The following is an 18,142-nucleotide window of genomic DNA, read 5'->3' on the forward strand; positions in this document are numbered from 1 at the left end:
CTGGGATTTAAAGGCCTGGGGGCTGTGATAGATGTGAGGGACTGGGGCCTCCGCTCCCAACCTAACATTCCAGACTCTTTGGCTATAGGGGTGACAGAAAATTGGAATGGTAATTATGACAAACACTTAGGCTCTCTTTGGAAAAAGGGCATAGACTCAAATCTGGCTACTTCCTGCTGGCATGGGGCAGCGTGGGGAAGGGGAGAGCCAGGTGTCCACGTTTAGCGAGAGGTGTGGCTGGAAAGGCATCCCATGAACTGTCATCCTGGAGAAGGCAGGCATCATTCCTTGGGGGAGATGAGGAGGCAGGCGTCTAGGAAAAAAAAATTGTTATTGATAAAGATGAGTGTGCCAGAATGAGGAGCAGGTAGGCCCTTCATTGTGGCATCCTGGAAAACCTGTCTGCTGGACCAATAGCTTCCGAGGGCCGAGTGTAGGAGGGTCAAGAGATGGCTTCTCCAAGGCTGTAGGTGATACGGAGCTGTTGTCTCTCTCACATTAACAAGAACCATACAACCTTATTCCTTGATGTATAGCAAGGTCTTGGCAGCTCCACGTCTCAGGTCTGTGCCCAGCTACACTCTTTCCCTAGTGTGTTCTCCCCCAGGAGGCCTACCTTCGGCAACCATAGGGCTCTTTCTTATTCATTGTTCTGTGAGTGGGCCACACTCAAGACGTTTCTGCTCTGTTCAAAAATTTCCAATCTTCACCGCCACCTAGTTCAGCGTGAAGTGTAAATGATTGCCCATAAATTGTATAAAAATCCTGGGGGGAGAATGGGGGGTGTTGTAGGGTGGGAGGGGTTTTAGGAGCAGGAAGCCTGTGGGCTGTACGTTGTATTAAGATTCCCATAGTCCTCTTGGGCTAGGCCAGAGCATAGCAGTGCAGAGGGGCCAGGGCTCAGGAGAGAATTTGGAAACACCGGCTCTGGGAACAGAAGGTGGAAGCAGGGCGTTTGGGAGGGAGGGGTGCTTACCAGCATCATCGGGCCTGGTAGCCCCCGGGGTTAAGGATATGCCCTTGGGTGGTGGGAAGCAGCAGAAGGCTTGCACACCTGGTGGAGGATCAGTTTCCCAAGACGGCGAGGCGGGGCGGGGCGGGGCGGGGCGGGGCCTTGTGCCCTCGTGCTAGTCCGTGCGGGCCTCACCGCCAGGGGGCGTCCTCGAGAGAGAGCGCGCGGCTGAGGCCTGAGCTTGGCCCCTGCGGGCCGCCGTCGCCGCCCCGGCATTCCGCCGCCGGTTCGGCCGAGCGGCGTCGGCTCCCGCGTCTCTGGGCGCTGCTGTCGGACTCACTGCGCCCGCTGACCCGCGGCGACGGCGACGACGACGATGGCCCCCTGAGCGGGTCGGCGCCAGGTAGCGGCGGGCGGGCGGGAGCCGCGGCCCGGCCCGCGTCGGAGCCCAGGCTAATCGCGCCTCTTTGTCTCCGGGCGGAAGTGGGACGCGCGGCGGCCGCACCATGAGCGACATCCGCCACTCGCTGCTGCGGCGCGATGCGCTGAGCGCCGCCAAGGAGGTGCTGTACCACCTGGACATCTACTTCAGCAGCCAGCTCCAGAGCGCGCCGCTGCCCATCGTGGACAAGGGCCCCGTGGAGCTGCTGGAAGAGTTCGTGTTCCAGGTGCCCAAGGAGCGCGGCGCGCAGCCCAAGGTGCCCATCCCGTCCGTGCCTTCGCTCGGTGACAAGCGCTCGCCCCGAGGTCTCACAGCCTCCTCCGGTCCCCCGTTCTTGCAGTTCAGCGGCGTGGCTCAGCCGCGTGCCTGTTTTGCAGGCGTGTGACAGTCGTCCACCAATGATCCAGGAGAAGACTTTGGGGATTGGCTACTTAACATCACTGGAGTCTCAAACCTGGGTCCTCTGGGATGTTGCATAATTCGATGCACGACTTTTTCTTGTGCAAGGGGTTAAGTAAGCCCCCAGGGCTTAGGGTTCAGAAAGGTGAAAACATATACTCGGGCGGGGTGGGGGGTACGGTTTTGGCTTTTTGGTTTTTGTTTTATTTGAGACATTGCCTCTCTATGTACTGTGTAGCTCAGGCCAGCCTGCAACTCAAGATCCTCTAGCCTCAGCCTCTTGAGTGCTGGGATTTCAGGCATTCACTCCTCAATCCTTTACTGTGAGAGGTAAGGGGCGGGCGCAGGCCCCGTCTCTCACAGCTTCTCTCCCGGATTTGTTTTTTTACAGAGACTGAATTCGCTCCAGGAGCTCCAGCTTCTTGAAATCATGTGCAGTTATTTCCAGGAGCAAAGCAAGGACTCCGTGCGGCAGATCATTTTCTCCTCCCTTTTCAGCCCTCAAGGGAACAAAGCCGACGACAACCGAATGAGCTTGTTGGGAAAGCTGGTCTCCATGGCCGTGGCTGTGTGTAGGATCCCCGTGTTGGAATGTGCGGCCTCCTGGCTCCAGGTATGGTTCTCCAAGTGCTCTTGCTTCCCGGAGTCTCCATAGACTGTAGAGTTCTTTTACACATGTGTGATGTTCTCAGTCATCGCTGCCTGCGTGCTATACCCAGTCCCGTTTTTATAGAGCATAAGGTTAGTTAGTTAGTTAGTTTGTTTGTTTGAGACAAGGACTCGCTATGGAGTCCTATGCCTGGCTCTGGAATTGTAGCCTTCTTATGCATACAGTAGTAAGTGGTTATGATTTATTTTGTTTTTGAAACAGGGTCTTATTTGAAATGTAGACCAGCTGGCCTCAAACACAGAGACCCACCTGTCCCTGCCTCTACCTCCCTAGTGCTGGAGATTAAAGGGGTGCGGCGCCACCACCCAGCTTAGTGAAAATTTTTATCCTTATTACGTGTGTATGATGTGCGTGTGGTTCTGTGCGGGTCAGTTCACACCTTTCACCTTTTCTAGTTTCTGTTGTTGAAGACAGGGTTTCTTTGTGTAGTCCTGGCTATCCCGGAACTCCTTCTGTAGACCAGGCTGGCCGGGAACTCTACCTCCCCAGTGCCGAGATTAAAGGCGTGCCCCACCCCACCTGGCTTCCTTTCACCTTTAAATTTTTTTAAATTATTATTTATTAATTTAAAAATAATTGTTGTGTGTAGGTGTTTTGCTTGTATATATGTCTGTGCACTACCTGTGTGCTTGGCGCTCAAACCAGGGAAGCTGGAAGAGTTGCTTCATATCCCAGGAACTAGAGTTACAGATGTTTGTGAGCCACCATGTGGGTGCTGGGAATCAAAACTGGGTTCTCCAGGAGAGCAGCCAATGCTCTTCTAACCACTGAGCTGTCTCTTCAGCCCCACTCCCTTTACTCTTATTTGGGTTCCAGCCCAGGTTGACCTTGAACTCACAGAGTGCCGAGGTGCTGAGATTAAAGGCGTTCGCTACTACCGCCCAGCCCAAATTAGTTTTTTTATTAGGAAAAATGGTCTCATCTTCAGAATAAATGAAAAACCTGTTTCCTAGGCAAAATGATTAGATCTTAAAAATGGTGTGCAAAGGGATAGCAGAATGGCTTAGTGGTTGGGAGCACAGTCTCTTCTTACTGAGGACCCACATTTAGTTCCTAGCACCCAAGCCAGGCAGCTTGCAACTGCCTAGCCCTCCAGCTCAGGATAGCAGCCCCTCTCCTCTGGCCTCCCTCAGTGCCTGTACTCACGTGCGCACACTCACAGAAACCGCTATACACACCGCTAAAAATAAAATCTTGCACTTGGGAGGCAGAGGCAGGCAGATTTCTGTGAGTTTAAGGCCAGCCTGGTCTACAAAGCAAGTTCCAGGACAGCCAAGGCTACACAGAGAAATCCTATCTTGAAAAAAAAAATCTTAAAAGACAAGGCTAGCCAAAACTCCGGATCCTTTTGCCTTAGGCTTCCTAGCACTGATCTTACGGCATGGATTACCGTGCCCAGCTAGGACACTTCATCACCTGACAGTTCACAGATTTCCCAACCTCAAAGCGGTAATAATGACAAGCTTTATTTGTGGTGTCTGGCCTCAGCAGCCATCTTACCAAAGTCAGCGGGTGAGAGGTGGGCTGGTTCCACAGATCTCCCTTCCCCGCCCCCAGTGCCTCTATCCACTCAGGCAGGTTCACTGTTTATATACAGCTGTTGCCTGCTTGCTCAGATTCCTTAGTGGTGTGTACTGTCGGCTTCTTTCCAGCGAACGCCAGTGGTCTACTGTGTGAGACTTGCCAGGGCCCTCGTGGATGACTACTGCTGTTTGGTGCCAGGCTCGGTTCAGACTCTGAAGCAGATCTTCAGCGCCAGTCCCCGTTTCTGCTGCCAGTTCATAACGTCCGTGACTGCGCTCTACGACCTGTCGTCAGGTAAGTGTCAAGTCGTTCCTGTCAAAGCACCTCCTAGGGAACGCCAGCTTTGTGCATTTATCTTTGAGCTGTGTCGGGGTGGAGCCCTAGGTTCTGTGCGTGCTAGGCAAGCGTTCTGCCATGAAACTACATCCCATGTGCCAATGACTACATTGGCTTTTGTTTTAGTTTTGTTATTATTGTGTGTATGCGTGTGCGTGTACAATGCATGTGTTTGCCACATGTGTGTAGTGCCCAGAGACCAGCAGAGGATGTCAGGTCTCTTGGAGTTGGGTAACAGATCGTCCCTGCATGGGGAACTGAACTCAGGCCCCAAGAGAGCAGTGAGTGCCCTTAACCACTCACCAGCCCCTTGCACTGACTTTTTAACTGTGAAGTGTACATCCTTACTGTGGGCTTAAGCCTGAAGGTTGGCATCTAGACCTTTTCCATTGGTTTAGTTCTTCCCAGTTGCTTGGGTCTGAGAGGTGGGAATGAGCATAAAAAGCTCAGGTCGGGGGCTGAGATAGCTCATTTTCCAGACATGACCTGCCTCCCCCAAGACTCATTCTTGATTATTTGCATGTGTGTGTGAGTAGGCACAGGTAAGAGTGGGTACCCAAGAGGGCCAGAAGAGGGGTCAGGTTCCTTGAAGCTGAAGTCACAGGTAGCGTGAGCTGCCCTGTGTAGGAACTGGGAACCAAACTCATGTCCTCTTGGAGAACAGCAAGTGCTCTTTTTATTGTATTATTTACATATTTATTTTTATTTTTCAAGACCAAAGATTTCTCTGTGTATCCCTGGCTGTCCTGGAACCCACTCTGGCCTAGAACTCAGAGATTCATCTGCCTCTGAGTTCTGACTGAGTTCTGTGGTTAAAGGCGTGTACCACCACCGCCTGGCCTTATTTTATTACTTTTTAAAGATTGTCCTCCTTCTCTTCCTCCCCATCTTCCTCCTCTCTTCCTCTTTTTCTTCTGTGTGTGGATGTGCCTGCATGTGTGTCTGCATCACATGCATGCCTGGTGCCCGTGGAGGCCAGAAGAGGGTGCTGGATGCCCAGGTCTATAGTTGCAGACGGTAGTGAGCAGCCCAGGTCTCCTGGAAGGGCAACCAGTACTCTTAACTGTTGAGCCATTTCTCTAACCTTGAGGTTAAACCTTTAGGATTTTTTAATATTACATTTATTTATTTTGCGTGTTTATGTATGGGCATTTGCATACCACTGCGTGAGGTCAGAGGGCAACTCCTTTCCCCAGTTGGGTCCCGTGTGTGGAACTCAGGTTGTCACAACTGGCACCGAGCACCTTTGCCCACGGAGCTGTCACCCCAGCAGGTAAACCTTTTTAGCTGCAGTTCTTCCTCAGCAGGGCCGCACCCTCAGTCCCAGGTTTACAGTTAATTCTAAGACTTCCTCAGCGGCTCTCAGTAGATTCCCATGCTAGCCAGGAGAGAGTTTGGCTTAACCAGGAAAAGCCCAGTGTCCCTTGTCCCTGTCAGGTAGCAGTCAACTGACTGGTTAAATGGGGGCAGAGGGCTCAGGCCTCCCCAGCCGGGCTTTGCTGCCTATGTCCTCTGTCATGGACAGATTTCCAGGAACAGGGTCAACAGGACAGGCAGGGCTATCCTGCTTAAGTCCTTCCTCACCTGTGTCTTCCGTGGCCCCGCAGTCCTGTGTGGCTCGGGCTCATTGTTTTCCCGTGATGCAAAGGTATGTGTGGCTTTCTGTGTGGAGTGAAGCTCTGAGCCTGCTTTTGTGCTCAGGGTTCAGTTCCTCCTCCTGCCTTCTGCCCTGGGGGTTGACAAGTGGTGTTTTGTCCCGATCTGATAGCTAAGCCAGCAGTTTGAGAGCCTTCGTGAATATTACCTACTTCCTGTTTGTCAGCTGCCTTTATTATATGTGTGTCTCCATTTACTTCTTACCTATTGTTGCTTCCTTGGGGGAGGGGGTTTGTTTTTTCTAGACAGGGTTTCTCTGTAGCTTTGGGGCCTGTCCCGACATTCGCTCTGTAGACCAGGCTGGCCTCAAACTCCCAGAGATCCGCCTGTCTCTGCCTCCCGAGTGCTGGGATTAAAGGTGTGCGCCACCACCGCCCGCTGCACTTGCTGCTTTTACAGAGAACCCCGGTTGAGTTGCATGCATGTAGTGCACATACACACATGCAAGCAAAACACTGATGTGCATAAAATAAAATAGGTAAACCTAGCCTTTGTTACTCTCTAGAACAGATCATTTGGAAATAGAATGCGGATGCATTCCCTTGTAGCCCCATGCTCTTTCCTCAGGCGGTCCGCCTCTGAGGTTGAAGCAGAGCCCTGCTGCCAAGGTAGAGCTTCCTCTGTCACTCTTGTCAAAGTTCCTAAGAGCAGTCACTAGCCAGCACTTGCACTTGGGCCTTTGACTTCCCAGTGGGAGAGATGTCACCAGACCTAGTCACCTCATTGCAGTTCCTTGCAGTCTGTCGGTCACCTTAGACCGACAGGATGGACATGGGCCTTGACGTTGAGAGTGGGTGCTCACACACGGACTGGAAAGTCAGGCCTGGGGAGCTGCTGTTGTCCTGTGTGACAGGATGTTTTCACATAAGCCGCAGTGACCAGCCCTGGCCCCAGCCATGAAGACAGCTGTCAAAATGGTGTGCAGTGCTGCCTTTGGGGGCTGCTGAAGACAGCATTCCGGGGGAGTCGGTAACTCCACACCAGCAAAAGGAGAAAATCCCCCACCACACAGTACCGCTTCTTGCTGGGCAGAGTTAAGAGCCTGGGCCTCCTATGTGGGAATGGAGGATTCAGTCACTAAGCACACATGGCACGTGCACACCGGCAGGGCACAGATTCCCCCTTTACTTGTGCACATGCTGCCGTCAGGCCACTGCGGGCGTCTCCACCGAGGCCGGGGCATACGCTGGAAATGGAGATGGCAATACTCCTGTTGTCCTTGGGAAATGGAGATGGTAATACTCCTGTTGTCCTTGGGAAATGGAGGGACAGAAGCAGGATTGCCATGGAAGGTTGTAGACCAGAGCTGCTGCCTACTGCTGGAGGGACACATTTGCCACAGAGTGACGGTCTCAGAAAGGACTGTCTTCCAGAGGAGGAGAGGCTGGAAACCTTATTGCAATAGAGGGAGCACGTGCCTTGCTTCCCAAGTCCTTCTCTGATACGCTTGAGCCTAGCGCAGGGACTTAGTTGTGCTTTGCTTTCCCAGAGCTGAGGCTACTTCATCCCGGAGCTGAATGCAAATTGAGCAGTGTAGCATGGTGGTGTAAAAGCCAGGCTGCCAGGGTCAGATACAGGCCCACCATGTGCTGCCAATGAATCCCAAGAAAGGATCCAACAGCATCTTGCCTCTGTTTCCGGGGAACATCTGGGGTGCTGTGTGGATTAAGTGGGTCTGTCTGTCTAAAGGATCAGGACCAGACCTGACACAGTCAGTGCCAACTTCCGTTGTCCTTAGTGCTGTTCAGGAGCCAGGCTGGTTGGGGCTGAGATGGCCATTGGTGGCTGACAGATGACTGGTGAGACTCTAAGCGACTCTCTGAAGGCCACTGCAGCTGTCACTGTGCTATGGAGGAGACACTGGATATAAGGTAGAAACCTGCACTCAGAGACGGGTGAAGTATGCTGGTAGTTCTGAGCTGGGAACTGGCGGGTTACGTGACTCAGTGCATAGAAGCATGTGCCACCCAGCTGACAACTTGAGTTCAGTCCCTGGGACCCACATACAGTGCCAAAGAGAAGGAACTCATGCAGGTTGTCCTTTGACCTCCACATATGCCCCGTGGCACCCCCATAAACAAACAAACAAATAATAAATATATGTCGGGGTGAGTGATGTGGCTCAAGGGAATTAACTTACTGGGGTGTTTTGGGGTTTGGTTTTTTTGTTTTCTTTTGCAAGGGGCCTTGACCTTGGCCATAGGTCCTGGACACTGGGGACAGGACATTAAGCCATGGAGCAGGTATAGGAAAGGAGATGGGTGAACTTGAACACCAGACAGGAAGACCGTGAAATTGCATCCGTCATCACCCACTGTCCACTCTGCTCCTGCCTCCAAGGCCTCTCCCAACTGAATGTCTCTTTGCAGATGACCTCATCCCACCTTTGGACTTGCTTGAAATGATTGTCAGCTGGATCTTCGAGGACCCGAGGCTGATTCTCATCACGTTTTTAAATACTCCCATTGCCACCAACCTGCCCGTAGGATTCTTAGAGCTCACTCCCCTCATTGGACTGATCCGCTGGTGCGTGAAGGCCCCTCTGGCTTACAAGAGGAAGAAGCCTCGCCTCTCCAATGGCCACTTGGGTCACAAGGTCGCCAAGGACTCGGGCACAGGCACAGACAGAGACTCGCACCTGCTGTACTCAAAGCTCCATCTAAGTGTGCTGCAAGTCCTGATGACGCTCCAGCTGCACCTGACTGAGAAGAACCTGTACGGGCGCCTGGGACTCATCCTGTTTGACCACATGGTCCTGCTTGTGGAGGAGATCAACAGACTGGCAGATGAACTGAACCCCCTCAATGCCTCCCAGGAGATCGAGCTTGCACTGGACCGCTTGGCCCAGGCATTGCAGGTGGCCATGGCATCGGGGGCCTTGCTCTGCACTAGAGGTAATTGCTGACCCCACGGCCCCCTGGTCTAGGCAGAAAGGACAGCGGGTCCTAGACAGGCACCTCCTTTGCTGCTTTTAGGACTTGCTCCCTATCCTGGTGACCACAAGGGAGGTTGGTGAAAAGTCCTGGAATACCCCCAGAGTCCCCTGCATTGGGGTGCTAATGTGCTCTCTGTAGGACATTTAGATACTGCCTGACTCTTGACACAGGGCCACTAGAGTATACAGAACTTTTCCCTGGGGGACTAAGTTTTTGGGGTCTGTATGTGAGAGAGAGCCGGGGGTGGGCTTTGTAGATTGCTTTGTAGCCCAGGCTAGCCTGAAACTCATGGCAGTTTTTCTGCCTCTGCCCTTGAGTGCTAGGATTATGGGAGTGAGCCACCATGCCTGGATGTGTTCCCTGTCTGGTTTCCTCCTTTGGTGGGAGGGCGGGCAGTTCTAGAGACTGAGCCTCCTGCGTGCTAAGTGAGCACCCTGCCACTGAGCTGCGGCGCCAGCCCTGTTGCTGCTTGCTGTCTGATGGACTGTTGCCTGTATCCTCAGCTGAGGGTTGCCAGTGATGAGTTCCCCCCACTTACCCTGGGTATTTGATAACTGGTGAGAGCCCTGACTTCTGACTCTCTCCCTGAAACTCAACAGATTGTCCTCAGGGCTACCCCTTCCATTTGTGTTTTATGTTTTGCTTTATACTTTAATGTACATTGTTATTTTGCCTGCATGCATATCTGTGTTAGGTGTCAGATCTGGAAATTACAGAGTTGTGAGCTGCCATGTGGGTGCTGGGAGTCGATCCCAGGTCCTCTAGAAGAGCAGTCAGTGCTCTTAACCACTGAGCCATCTCTCCAGCCCCTTGGGGTTTGTTTTTGATTTGAAAACTACCATACAGGAGAGCCCAGCTTTTAAGGAGCCTGAAAACTTGCTACAACAACCCCTGCTGCTGTCTGTCCAGTATTCTTGTTAAGAACCTCAGCACTCAGTCTCCCCGGATCTAACCTCATGTCTCCTTGGTTTCAGATGACCTGAGAACCTTGTGCTCCCGACTGCCCCATAACAAGTAGGTATCCTAGTCTCTAAGTAGGTTGGCACTGCTGGGGCCGGGTGGGGATGGTGGAAGGCAAAGCAGAAAAGCTTGGCGGCGGGGGCGGAGCTGGACTGCAGGGGGCAGAGTTCCCACTGAGCTTTCTGTAGGGAAAAGCAGGCTCAGTGGCCCTCTTGCTGGAGTTTGGGAGATGACAGCGTCCTCCCAGTTGTCACTCAGAGCCGCTAGATGGTAATTTTCTGTTAGAGCAGAGCTTGGTCACAGTGTCCCTTTCAGAACCCGGCGGTTCACTTCTGTGACTGTCCTTAGATGGGAGGCCAGAATTAGTATGTGCTGAGGATGGCGTGCTGTTGCTCTCGGGGGGACCCCAAGTTACATCTGTTTGGGAGGGACAGGGCCCAGAACTAGGTGTGCTGGTAGCTTCTGAGAGATTTACGGTGGCATTTGGGCAGTCTCTGTATGTGCCTCTGAGTCTCAGTTCCCTCTAGGGTGGCGAAGGTGAGACTGAAAATCTCTCCTCTGTCCCGTGGGTCCCTCCATAGTCGCGGTCAGCATGGAGAACAATCTGGCTCCATGACAGTTGAGTTTCACTTGTGTTACTATGAGTTCTGATGTCTTGGTTTGTGTTGACTTTCCAACCAGACCGGAAACTTCTGGAAATGCTAAATCTCTAGAAGGGTTTGCCAGTTTGGCCTCTGTAGTGCTCTCTAGGCTTAATACGTTTTTTGGTTTGTTTGCTTGTCTTATTCCACCAATCTTATTCTTAAAATGTTCCCCAAGGTGGGCTGGCGGAGCCAGCGATAAGCGGCAACAGTTTCCCACCAGCGGGAGGGCACGCACCGTGAGGCCTGTGGTGGCAGCCGGCGGGCTTACGGAGCAGCAAGCTCCGGTGGGTCCCGCAGAGTTCCCAATGCGCGGTGGTTGTGAGCAGACCCATGGACACAGAAAGTAGCCATAAAAGCATTTATTAAAAGGGGAGAAAGGGAAGGAGGGGGAGAGGGGGGGGGGAGAAGAGAGAGCGCGTGGCCACGCTGAAAAAACAGAAGAAGGATGGCGCAGGCAGGTCAGAGGTAATGGGAGTGGGTGTGGCTTGTCCCTTAAAGGGAAAGGAAAGCAAAACAGCTTGTTTGCTTGCTTGCTTGAGACTGGGTCTGGCCATGGAGCCCTTACTGTCCTTGAATTTACTTGGCTTTTAAATGTTTTTATTGAGCTTCTCATCCAGAGGGGGGGGGAGGGTGTTGTTTTGTTTTGTTTTGTTTGAGACAGGATTTCTATGCAGAACCCTACCTGTTTTGGAATTCACCCTGTAGACTAGGCTGCCCTTGAATTCAGAGATTAGCCTGTTGGGATTAAAGGCCCACCCACCACTGCCTGGCTGCCCCGAGTTACCAACAAAAAGATACTGTGATGTAAATGAAGGCTTAGAGGGCTGTAGAGGTAGCTCAGTGGTTGAGAGCACTTGCTCTGCAGAGGACCTGAGTTTGGTTTAAAATCAGCTCTAACTCCAGTTCCAGAAGACCTAATGCCCTCTTCTGGCCACTATGGGTACTGCGTGCATGTGGTACACAGACATACAGGCAGGCTAAACATCCATACACGGAAAATAAAAATAAATCTGTGTGGTTGTTTCTTGTTTTTTGAAAAGGCCTTAGAGGAGCTTTGGCCCTTTAGCTGTGCCAGCACTCCTCATGCCCGCAGTACTGGCCGAGGGCTCCTGTGGGCTCTGGGTCTACAGGAGGGTCTGTGACAGTCCTACCTCTCCTTTAGGTAGGAGGGTCCACCTGGGGGCAGGCTGTCACCGCATAAAGCTGTGTCACATAGACAGCACACAGGGAGGTGCAGCGTGGTGGAATTAGGGGCTGAGGGGGTGAGAGGATCACTTGGAAGGCTGGGCAGATGGCCAGGCTGAGGTTCAGTGAGTCTGGACAGGAGTGAGCAGAGACTTAAGCTGGAGAGGTTGGAGGTGCCTGCGTCCTCAGTGTGGAAAGCCCAGGCTGCTTGACAAACTGAGTTCAAACTGGATGGATGTGCTGAGCTTTAAAGCAGGGAGGTTCTGATCATGCTGATGGCTGGAAAGGAGCCAGGGTCTCAGACCAGCCCTGAACTCAGGGTGGAGAATTCTCGGAGGTGGAGGATGGAGAAAGGGAAGGAAGAAGGGTACTGGAAAGGTTCACAGTAGACCTCAGGGTCCTGGAGGGGCCTTGGTATCATAGTACCAGGGGCTGAGACGCATCGGACTCTGGATCTCCGCAGTGCCCACAGTGCAGTACTGACGATTGTCGCCATTGTGCTCTTGTTGGAGCTGGCCGTGGTAACTTTGCTGTTACATGGATGTGTCTTCCACCTCCACTCAGCTCTTCCAGGGCTGTGGATCTGAGTACAGAGTGTTGAGAAGAAGCCAAAATTTACCTAATTCCAAAGAAAACTTGTCAATACTTAGAACTGTTCTATTATATGTACTTCATTTTACTTTTGTGCTCTGAAATCCATTTGTAGCATAGTCTGGGGAATAAGAGGAAACCGTCCCGATTTCCTGGAACTAAATCAAGGCTAACTAACAGAAGAGTGGGAGGAGCCTGTGCTGCCTTTAGACAAGCTGAACAACAGTGTGCAAAAATAAATATTACTTATTTAATAAAAGTAATGCCTTACATTAAAAAAAAGAAAAAAAGAAAAGCCACTCCCTGGGGCTTATATATGGAGTGCAGTCAAGACTCAACCTGAATTCACATTTTTCCTGGTGGCCGTGTTGCTGCCTTCAGATAGCACTGTGAATGGGCATTGACCCAGGCTGGCATGGAAGCTGTCTGAGCTAGGTGACCATTGCTGTGATGAAACACCATGGCCAAGCAACTGGGGGAGGACAGGCTTATTGGGCTTACACTTCCACATCACTGTTCATCAGTGAAGGGAGTCAGGGTAGGGACCTGGAGGCAGGCGCTGCTGCAGAGGGCATGATGGGGTGGCCTGCTCCTCCTGGCTTGTTCAGCCTGCTTTCTTATACAAAGCCTAGGGCTGACACCACCTACAACGGACAGCCAGATATTACGGAGGCATTTCCTCAACTGAGGCTCCCTCCTTTCTGATAAGTCTAACTTGACATAAAACTAGCCAGCCCAGAGACTACTTCCATGAACCTCAAGTTCTGAGGGCTGAGGGGTATGGCTGTCCCATAGCCCATGGTTCTGTGTAGAGCGCCTCCACCCATCCTTGGTAGGGTTCTAGCTTTATCCCCACGGGTCCTTCTCTCTCAGTCTTGGCGTAGATCCTGCTCACCCCTCCACTTCCTTCCCCTTCTCAGTCTCCTGTGCCCCAAGTTCAGCTACAGGAGCCCCTGACGCACGAGATGTGTGAGGGACAGACAGCTTCTGGAGTGCTATCAGGCTTGTACTATTGGGAGAACAAGCTGGATGCCCAGGTGGTAACACTGGGCTTGGGGCCTTGGACCTAATCTCTCTCCTTGTGTTTGCAGCCTGCTCCAGCTGGTGATCTCAGGCCCAGTGCAACAGTCACCGCACACTGCTCTTCCTCCTGGGTTCTACCCGCACATCCACACACCACCGCTCGCCTATGGCGCTGTGCCAGCCCACCCAGCTGCCCACCCAGCCCTGCCTACACACCCAGGGCACACCTTCATCTCAGGCGTGACATTTCCATTCAGGCCCATCCGCTAGGCTGGCCCTTCTGAGCCGCCAAGCGGCTGTATGCCTTGCACCTGGGCCAAGGAATTCCGCCTTCGGAGAGAGGGATGCTGGCCCCAGGGACAAGAACCCTTGGGAGGCAGCAGGTGGTCTTTCCATCTGGTAAAACCATCTTGGTACTGATGTCCCAAGTTGCTGGTGCCCGGGTGCCTCCTGCCTGGTCATGTTAAATATCCAGATTGGATGGATGAAAGGGAGTGCACTCAGCCCTCCGCAGAGAGCACTGCGGGGGTTAAATATGCCAGTCTCAGAGTGACTCGTGCACACTCAGCCCACTACCAGGGAACGCTGGCGGGTAAGCCGCCCCTCGGGTCCATTTGCCCTGCCTCAGGAATGTGCCGTGTCTCTGCCACCAGCGCACGGTTTCCGCAGCTCCGTGAGCTCAGAGTGCGGAGGGAGAGACCCATGCTTGTACGCAGCACTGGGCACTGCTCAGGGACACCTGTTGGGATTCCCCATCACCTTGGAAAGGATCTTCTGTGTTTTATTTGGGGGATATCTCTAAATTTTCCTTTCATGTGTTCAAAATAAATTTTTTCTAAACAGTTTTATAGGCATTATGGAGTTTCCTTTTTGTGGAGCCGCCCACATACAGGATGGGGCTTTCCATCACAACCCAGTTAAAAAATCCCTCACAGATGTGTCCACAGGGTGACCTAATCTAGACAGTTCCTCACTGATGCTCCCTTCCTGGGTGACTCTCCAACAGTGGAGGTGGCTGGTCCCATGAGAGGGAGAGTTGTCTAGGGAAGTGACAGGGCTCATGCCAGGTGGGAGAAGGGAAGAAGGGGTGGGCAGATGAGGGAGCAGTGGGAACTGCCTGGTCCCGTGGATGTGCAAACGCTTCTGGAAAGAATCCAGCAGCTAGGAGAGGGAGAGGTGAAAAATCCGGGGACAGGGCACTAGGAGATAGCTCAGTGGGTGAGTTTGTGGGGGCAAGCATGAGGACCTGAGTTTGAATCTTTAGCACCATGTAAAAAACCAGCCATGGATACTCATATGCCTGTAACCATAGGGTTGAACTGGGGCAGAGATAAAGAGAATGCTGGTCCTGGCTGGCTGCTGGCCTTGCTCCAGGTTCGGTGAGATACCTTGTCTCAAGGGAATAAGCTGGAGTGTGATAAATGGAGGGCACCCAACATCTTCCTCTGACCTCTTTAAATGAGCATGCGGATGACACACATGCACACACATACACACGTGCACACACGTGCGCACACATACAACTGATTCAGGGAGGAGAGAAACATTGGAGACAGTCTCTGGAAGAGGCTCCCATCCAGTTAGGGCAGTGGAAGAAGGCACGCCCATTCTTTACCTGTAAGTTCACTGCTCAGTTGTCCTTAGATGTTTCCTGGCAGCCTATCTCTACTTTCACCGCTGGAAGGCTCTATGGTGCCTCAAGTTACCTAACTACCAGAGGTCCTTATGATGCCAAATTTTCCTGCTTTCCAAGTCTGGGTCCTTGCTGTTGCACCCCTGGCTCAGTGCATCTGCTGTGGCCTCCTGCACCCTTGCCCCTGAAGGGGGGCTGTTGGTCTGCAAGTCAAGCCTCCAGAGTCAGGCCTTTCAAGCCTGGCTGCAGGAAAGCCTGCCAGAACAGTTAATAGTGTGAATTCGAGACTATATGTAAGCAAGGAGACAGGGAAAAAAAGTGGGGCTGTGAGCATACAGAGGGTTCTTGTACCCCTCCAGGGACATCTACACTTCGCCTCATTGGCAGCTCTGGTTTGCCAGACCTTTGAGTTTTTCAGCTGTTGGTGGTTTTGTTTTTTGTTTTTTCCTTCTCCTTCTTCTACACTGTGTCACATGTAGTCCAGGCTGGCCTCAGATGTGCCAAGTAGCCAAGGATAACCTAGGACTCCTGATCTTCCTACTGAGTTCTGAAATGACAGGCATGTACCACCATGTGGGTTTTAGGCACTGCTGAAGGTGAAACCCAGGGCTTTGTGAGCGCCAGGGCAAGCACTCTGCTAACTGAGCCACATCCCCAGCCTCTTTTCAAGAGAACTTGGGCGATCCTTCTGTGAATTTTCCAGATGGAAGAAACCCGTGGCCTGCATTAAAACTGGGAGAGGGCAGCAATTCCACTGAAATCAGGAACAAGACAAGGTTGTCCACTCCATACCTATTCAATATAATTCTTTAGGTCCTAGCTAGAGCAATAAGACACCAAAGGGAGACCAAGGGGATACAAATTGGAAAAAAAGAAGTCAAACTCTCACTGTTTGCTGATGATATGATAGTTTACATAAGCGATCCCAAAAATTCTACCAAGGAACTTCTACAACTCAAACACTTTCAGCAATGTAGCAGGAGACAAGATTAGCTGAAAAAAAAATCAGTAGCCCTCCTGTACAAAGATGATAAAAGGGTTGGGGAAAAAAAATCAGAGAATCAACACCCTTCACAATAGCCACAAATAGCATAAAATATCTCAGAATAACTCTAACCAAACAACTGGAATACTTGTATGACAAGAACTTTAAATCTTTGAAGAAAGAAATTGAAGAAGACACCAGAAAGTGGAAAGATCTCCCATGCTCCTGGGTAGGCAGAATTAACATAGTAAAAATGGCAATCTTACCAAAAACAATCTACAGATTGAACGCAATGCCCATCAAAATCCCAGCAAAATTCTTCAAAGACCTCAAAAGAACGGTACTCAACTTCATTTGGAAAAGCAAAAAACCCAGGATAACCAAAGCAATCCTGTACAATAAAAGAACTTCTAGAGGCATCACAATTCAAACTCTACTACAGAGCTACGGTACTGAAAACAGCCTGGTATTGGCATAAGAACAGACAGGAGGACCAGTGGAACTGAACAGAAGACCCAGATATCAATCCACATATCTTCGAACACCTGATCTTTGATAAAGAAGCAAAAAGTATCAAATGGAAAAAGAAATCATATTTAACAAGTGAAGCTGGCATAGCTGGATATCAACATGCAGAAGAATGAAAATAGACCCATATCTATCACCATGCACAAAACTCAAGTTCAAATGGATCAAAGATCTCAACAGAAAGCCAGCTACACTGAACCTTATAGAAGAGAAAGTGGGAAGTGCACTTGATCGCATTGGCACAGGGAACCACTTCCTAAATATAACCCCAGCAGCACAGACACTGAGAGAAACAATTAATAAATGGGACCTCCTGAAACTGAAAAGCTTCTGTAGAGCAAAGGACATGGTCAACAAGACAAAACGACAGCCTACAGAATGGAAAAAGATCTTCACTAACCCCACACCAGACAGAGGCCTGATCTCCAAAATATACAAAGAACTCAAGAAATTGGACACCAAAAGATCACATAATCCAATAAAAAAAAAAAAATGGAGTACAGACCTAAACAGAGAACTCTCAACAGAGGAATCTAAAATGGCTGAAAGACACTTAAGGAAATGCTCAACATCCTTAGCCATCAGAGAAATGCAAATTAAAACAACTCTGAGATTCCATCTTACACCTGTAAGAATGGCCAAGATCAAAAACACTGATGACAACTTATGCTGGAGAGGATGTGGGGAAAAGGGAACACTTCTGCATTGCTGCTGGGAATGCAAGCTGGTACAACCCCTTTGGATGTTAGTGTGGCGATTTCTCAGAAAATTAGGAAACAACCTTCCTCAAGACCTGGTAATACCACTTTTGGGTATATATCCAAAGGATGCTCAATCGTGCCACAAGGACATGTACTCAACTATGTTCATAGCAGTTTTGTTTGTCATAGCCAGAACCTGGAAACAACCTAAATGCTCCTCGACCGAAGAATGGATAAGGAAAACGTGGTGCATTTACACAATGGAGTACTACACAGCAGAAAAAATAACGACAGCTTGAATTTTGCAGGAAAATGGATGGAGCTAGAAAATATTATTTTGAGTGAGGTAACCCAGACACAGAAAGACAATTATCACATGTACTCATTCATAGGTGGTTTTTAAACATAAAGCAAAGAAAGCCAGCCTACAAACCACAATCACAGAGAACTTAGACAACAATGCGGACACTAAGAGAAACTTACACAGATCTAATCTACATGGGAAGTAGAAAGTATAAAAAGACAAGATCTCCTGAGTAAATTGGGAGCATGGGGACCTTGGGGGAGGGTTAAGGGGGGGGCAGAGAAAAATGTAGAGCTCAATAAATATCAATAAAAATGTATTAAAAAACTGGGGGCGGGGATATGCAGATAGTTAGCTCAAACCTCTTGGGGGAGGAAACACTCCCCACCCTACCCCATTCCCGCCCCCAGGCAGGAAACAACTTGTTAAGGTAACAAGCAAACAGGGAGAAGCCACTGGGGCTGCCGAGGCTCAGAACGCTGGATGAAGAGCCTGGAGAAGGACGGAAGCTGGAGGAGAGAGGGCCTGGGGCTATTGGAGGGAGAAGAACCCAAAGAGACACGGCCAGTCCCCCAGCTCCCGAAGAAGACCCTACTGGAGCTGGCACAGTTGCCACCTGTCTATCCTAACCAACTCAAGGTTCCAGGTGTGGGCCGGGTTGGCAGTTCTGGAC

At 51.0% G+C, this 18,142-nt stretch overlaps 1 protein-coding gene across 3 annotated transcripts; it reads left to right on the forward strand.

Moving 5' to 3' along the window:
• Window positions 1–1,337: 1,337 nt before the first annotated feature.
• On the forward strand, window positions 1,338–14,163 carry Ints15 (integrator complex subunit 15). 3 transcript variants are annotated; one of them, XM_057765809.1, is made up of 7 exons: window positions 1,338–1,355; window positions 1,437–1,650; window positions 2,185–2,406; window positions 4,116–4,281; window positions 8,349–8,873; window positions 9,890–9,929; window positions 13,387–14,163. In XM_057765809.1, exons 2-7 carry the CDS (start codon window positions 1,459–1,461, stop codon window positions 13,586–13,588), a joined length of 1,347 nt encoding a protein of 448 aa, XP_057621792.1. In that variant the 5' UTR covers window positions 1,338–1,355; window positions 1,437–1,458; the 3' UTR covers window positions 13,589–14,163. The 3 variants fall into 3 exon arrangements, with proteins under 3 accessions (XP_057621792.1, XP_057621794.1, XP_057621795.1); XM_057765811.1 differs by lacking the exon at window positions 1,338–1,355 and having other exon boundaries at window positions 1,510–1,699; XM_057765812.1 differs by lacking the exons at window positions 1,338–1,355; window positions 1,437–1,650 and adding an exon at window positions 1,729–1,938.
• The last annotated feature ends 3,979 nt before the right edge of the window (window positions 14,164–18,142 follow it).

Source organism: Chionomys nivalis, chromosome 3 (assembly GCF_950005125.1).
Source record: "Chionomys nivalis chromosome 3, mChiNiv1.1, whole genome shotgun sequence".
In the NCBI taxonomy this organism is placed as follows: domain Eukaryota; kingdom Metazoa; phylum Chordata; class Mammalia; order Rodentia; family Cricetidae; genus Chionomys; species Chionomys nivalis.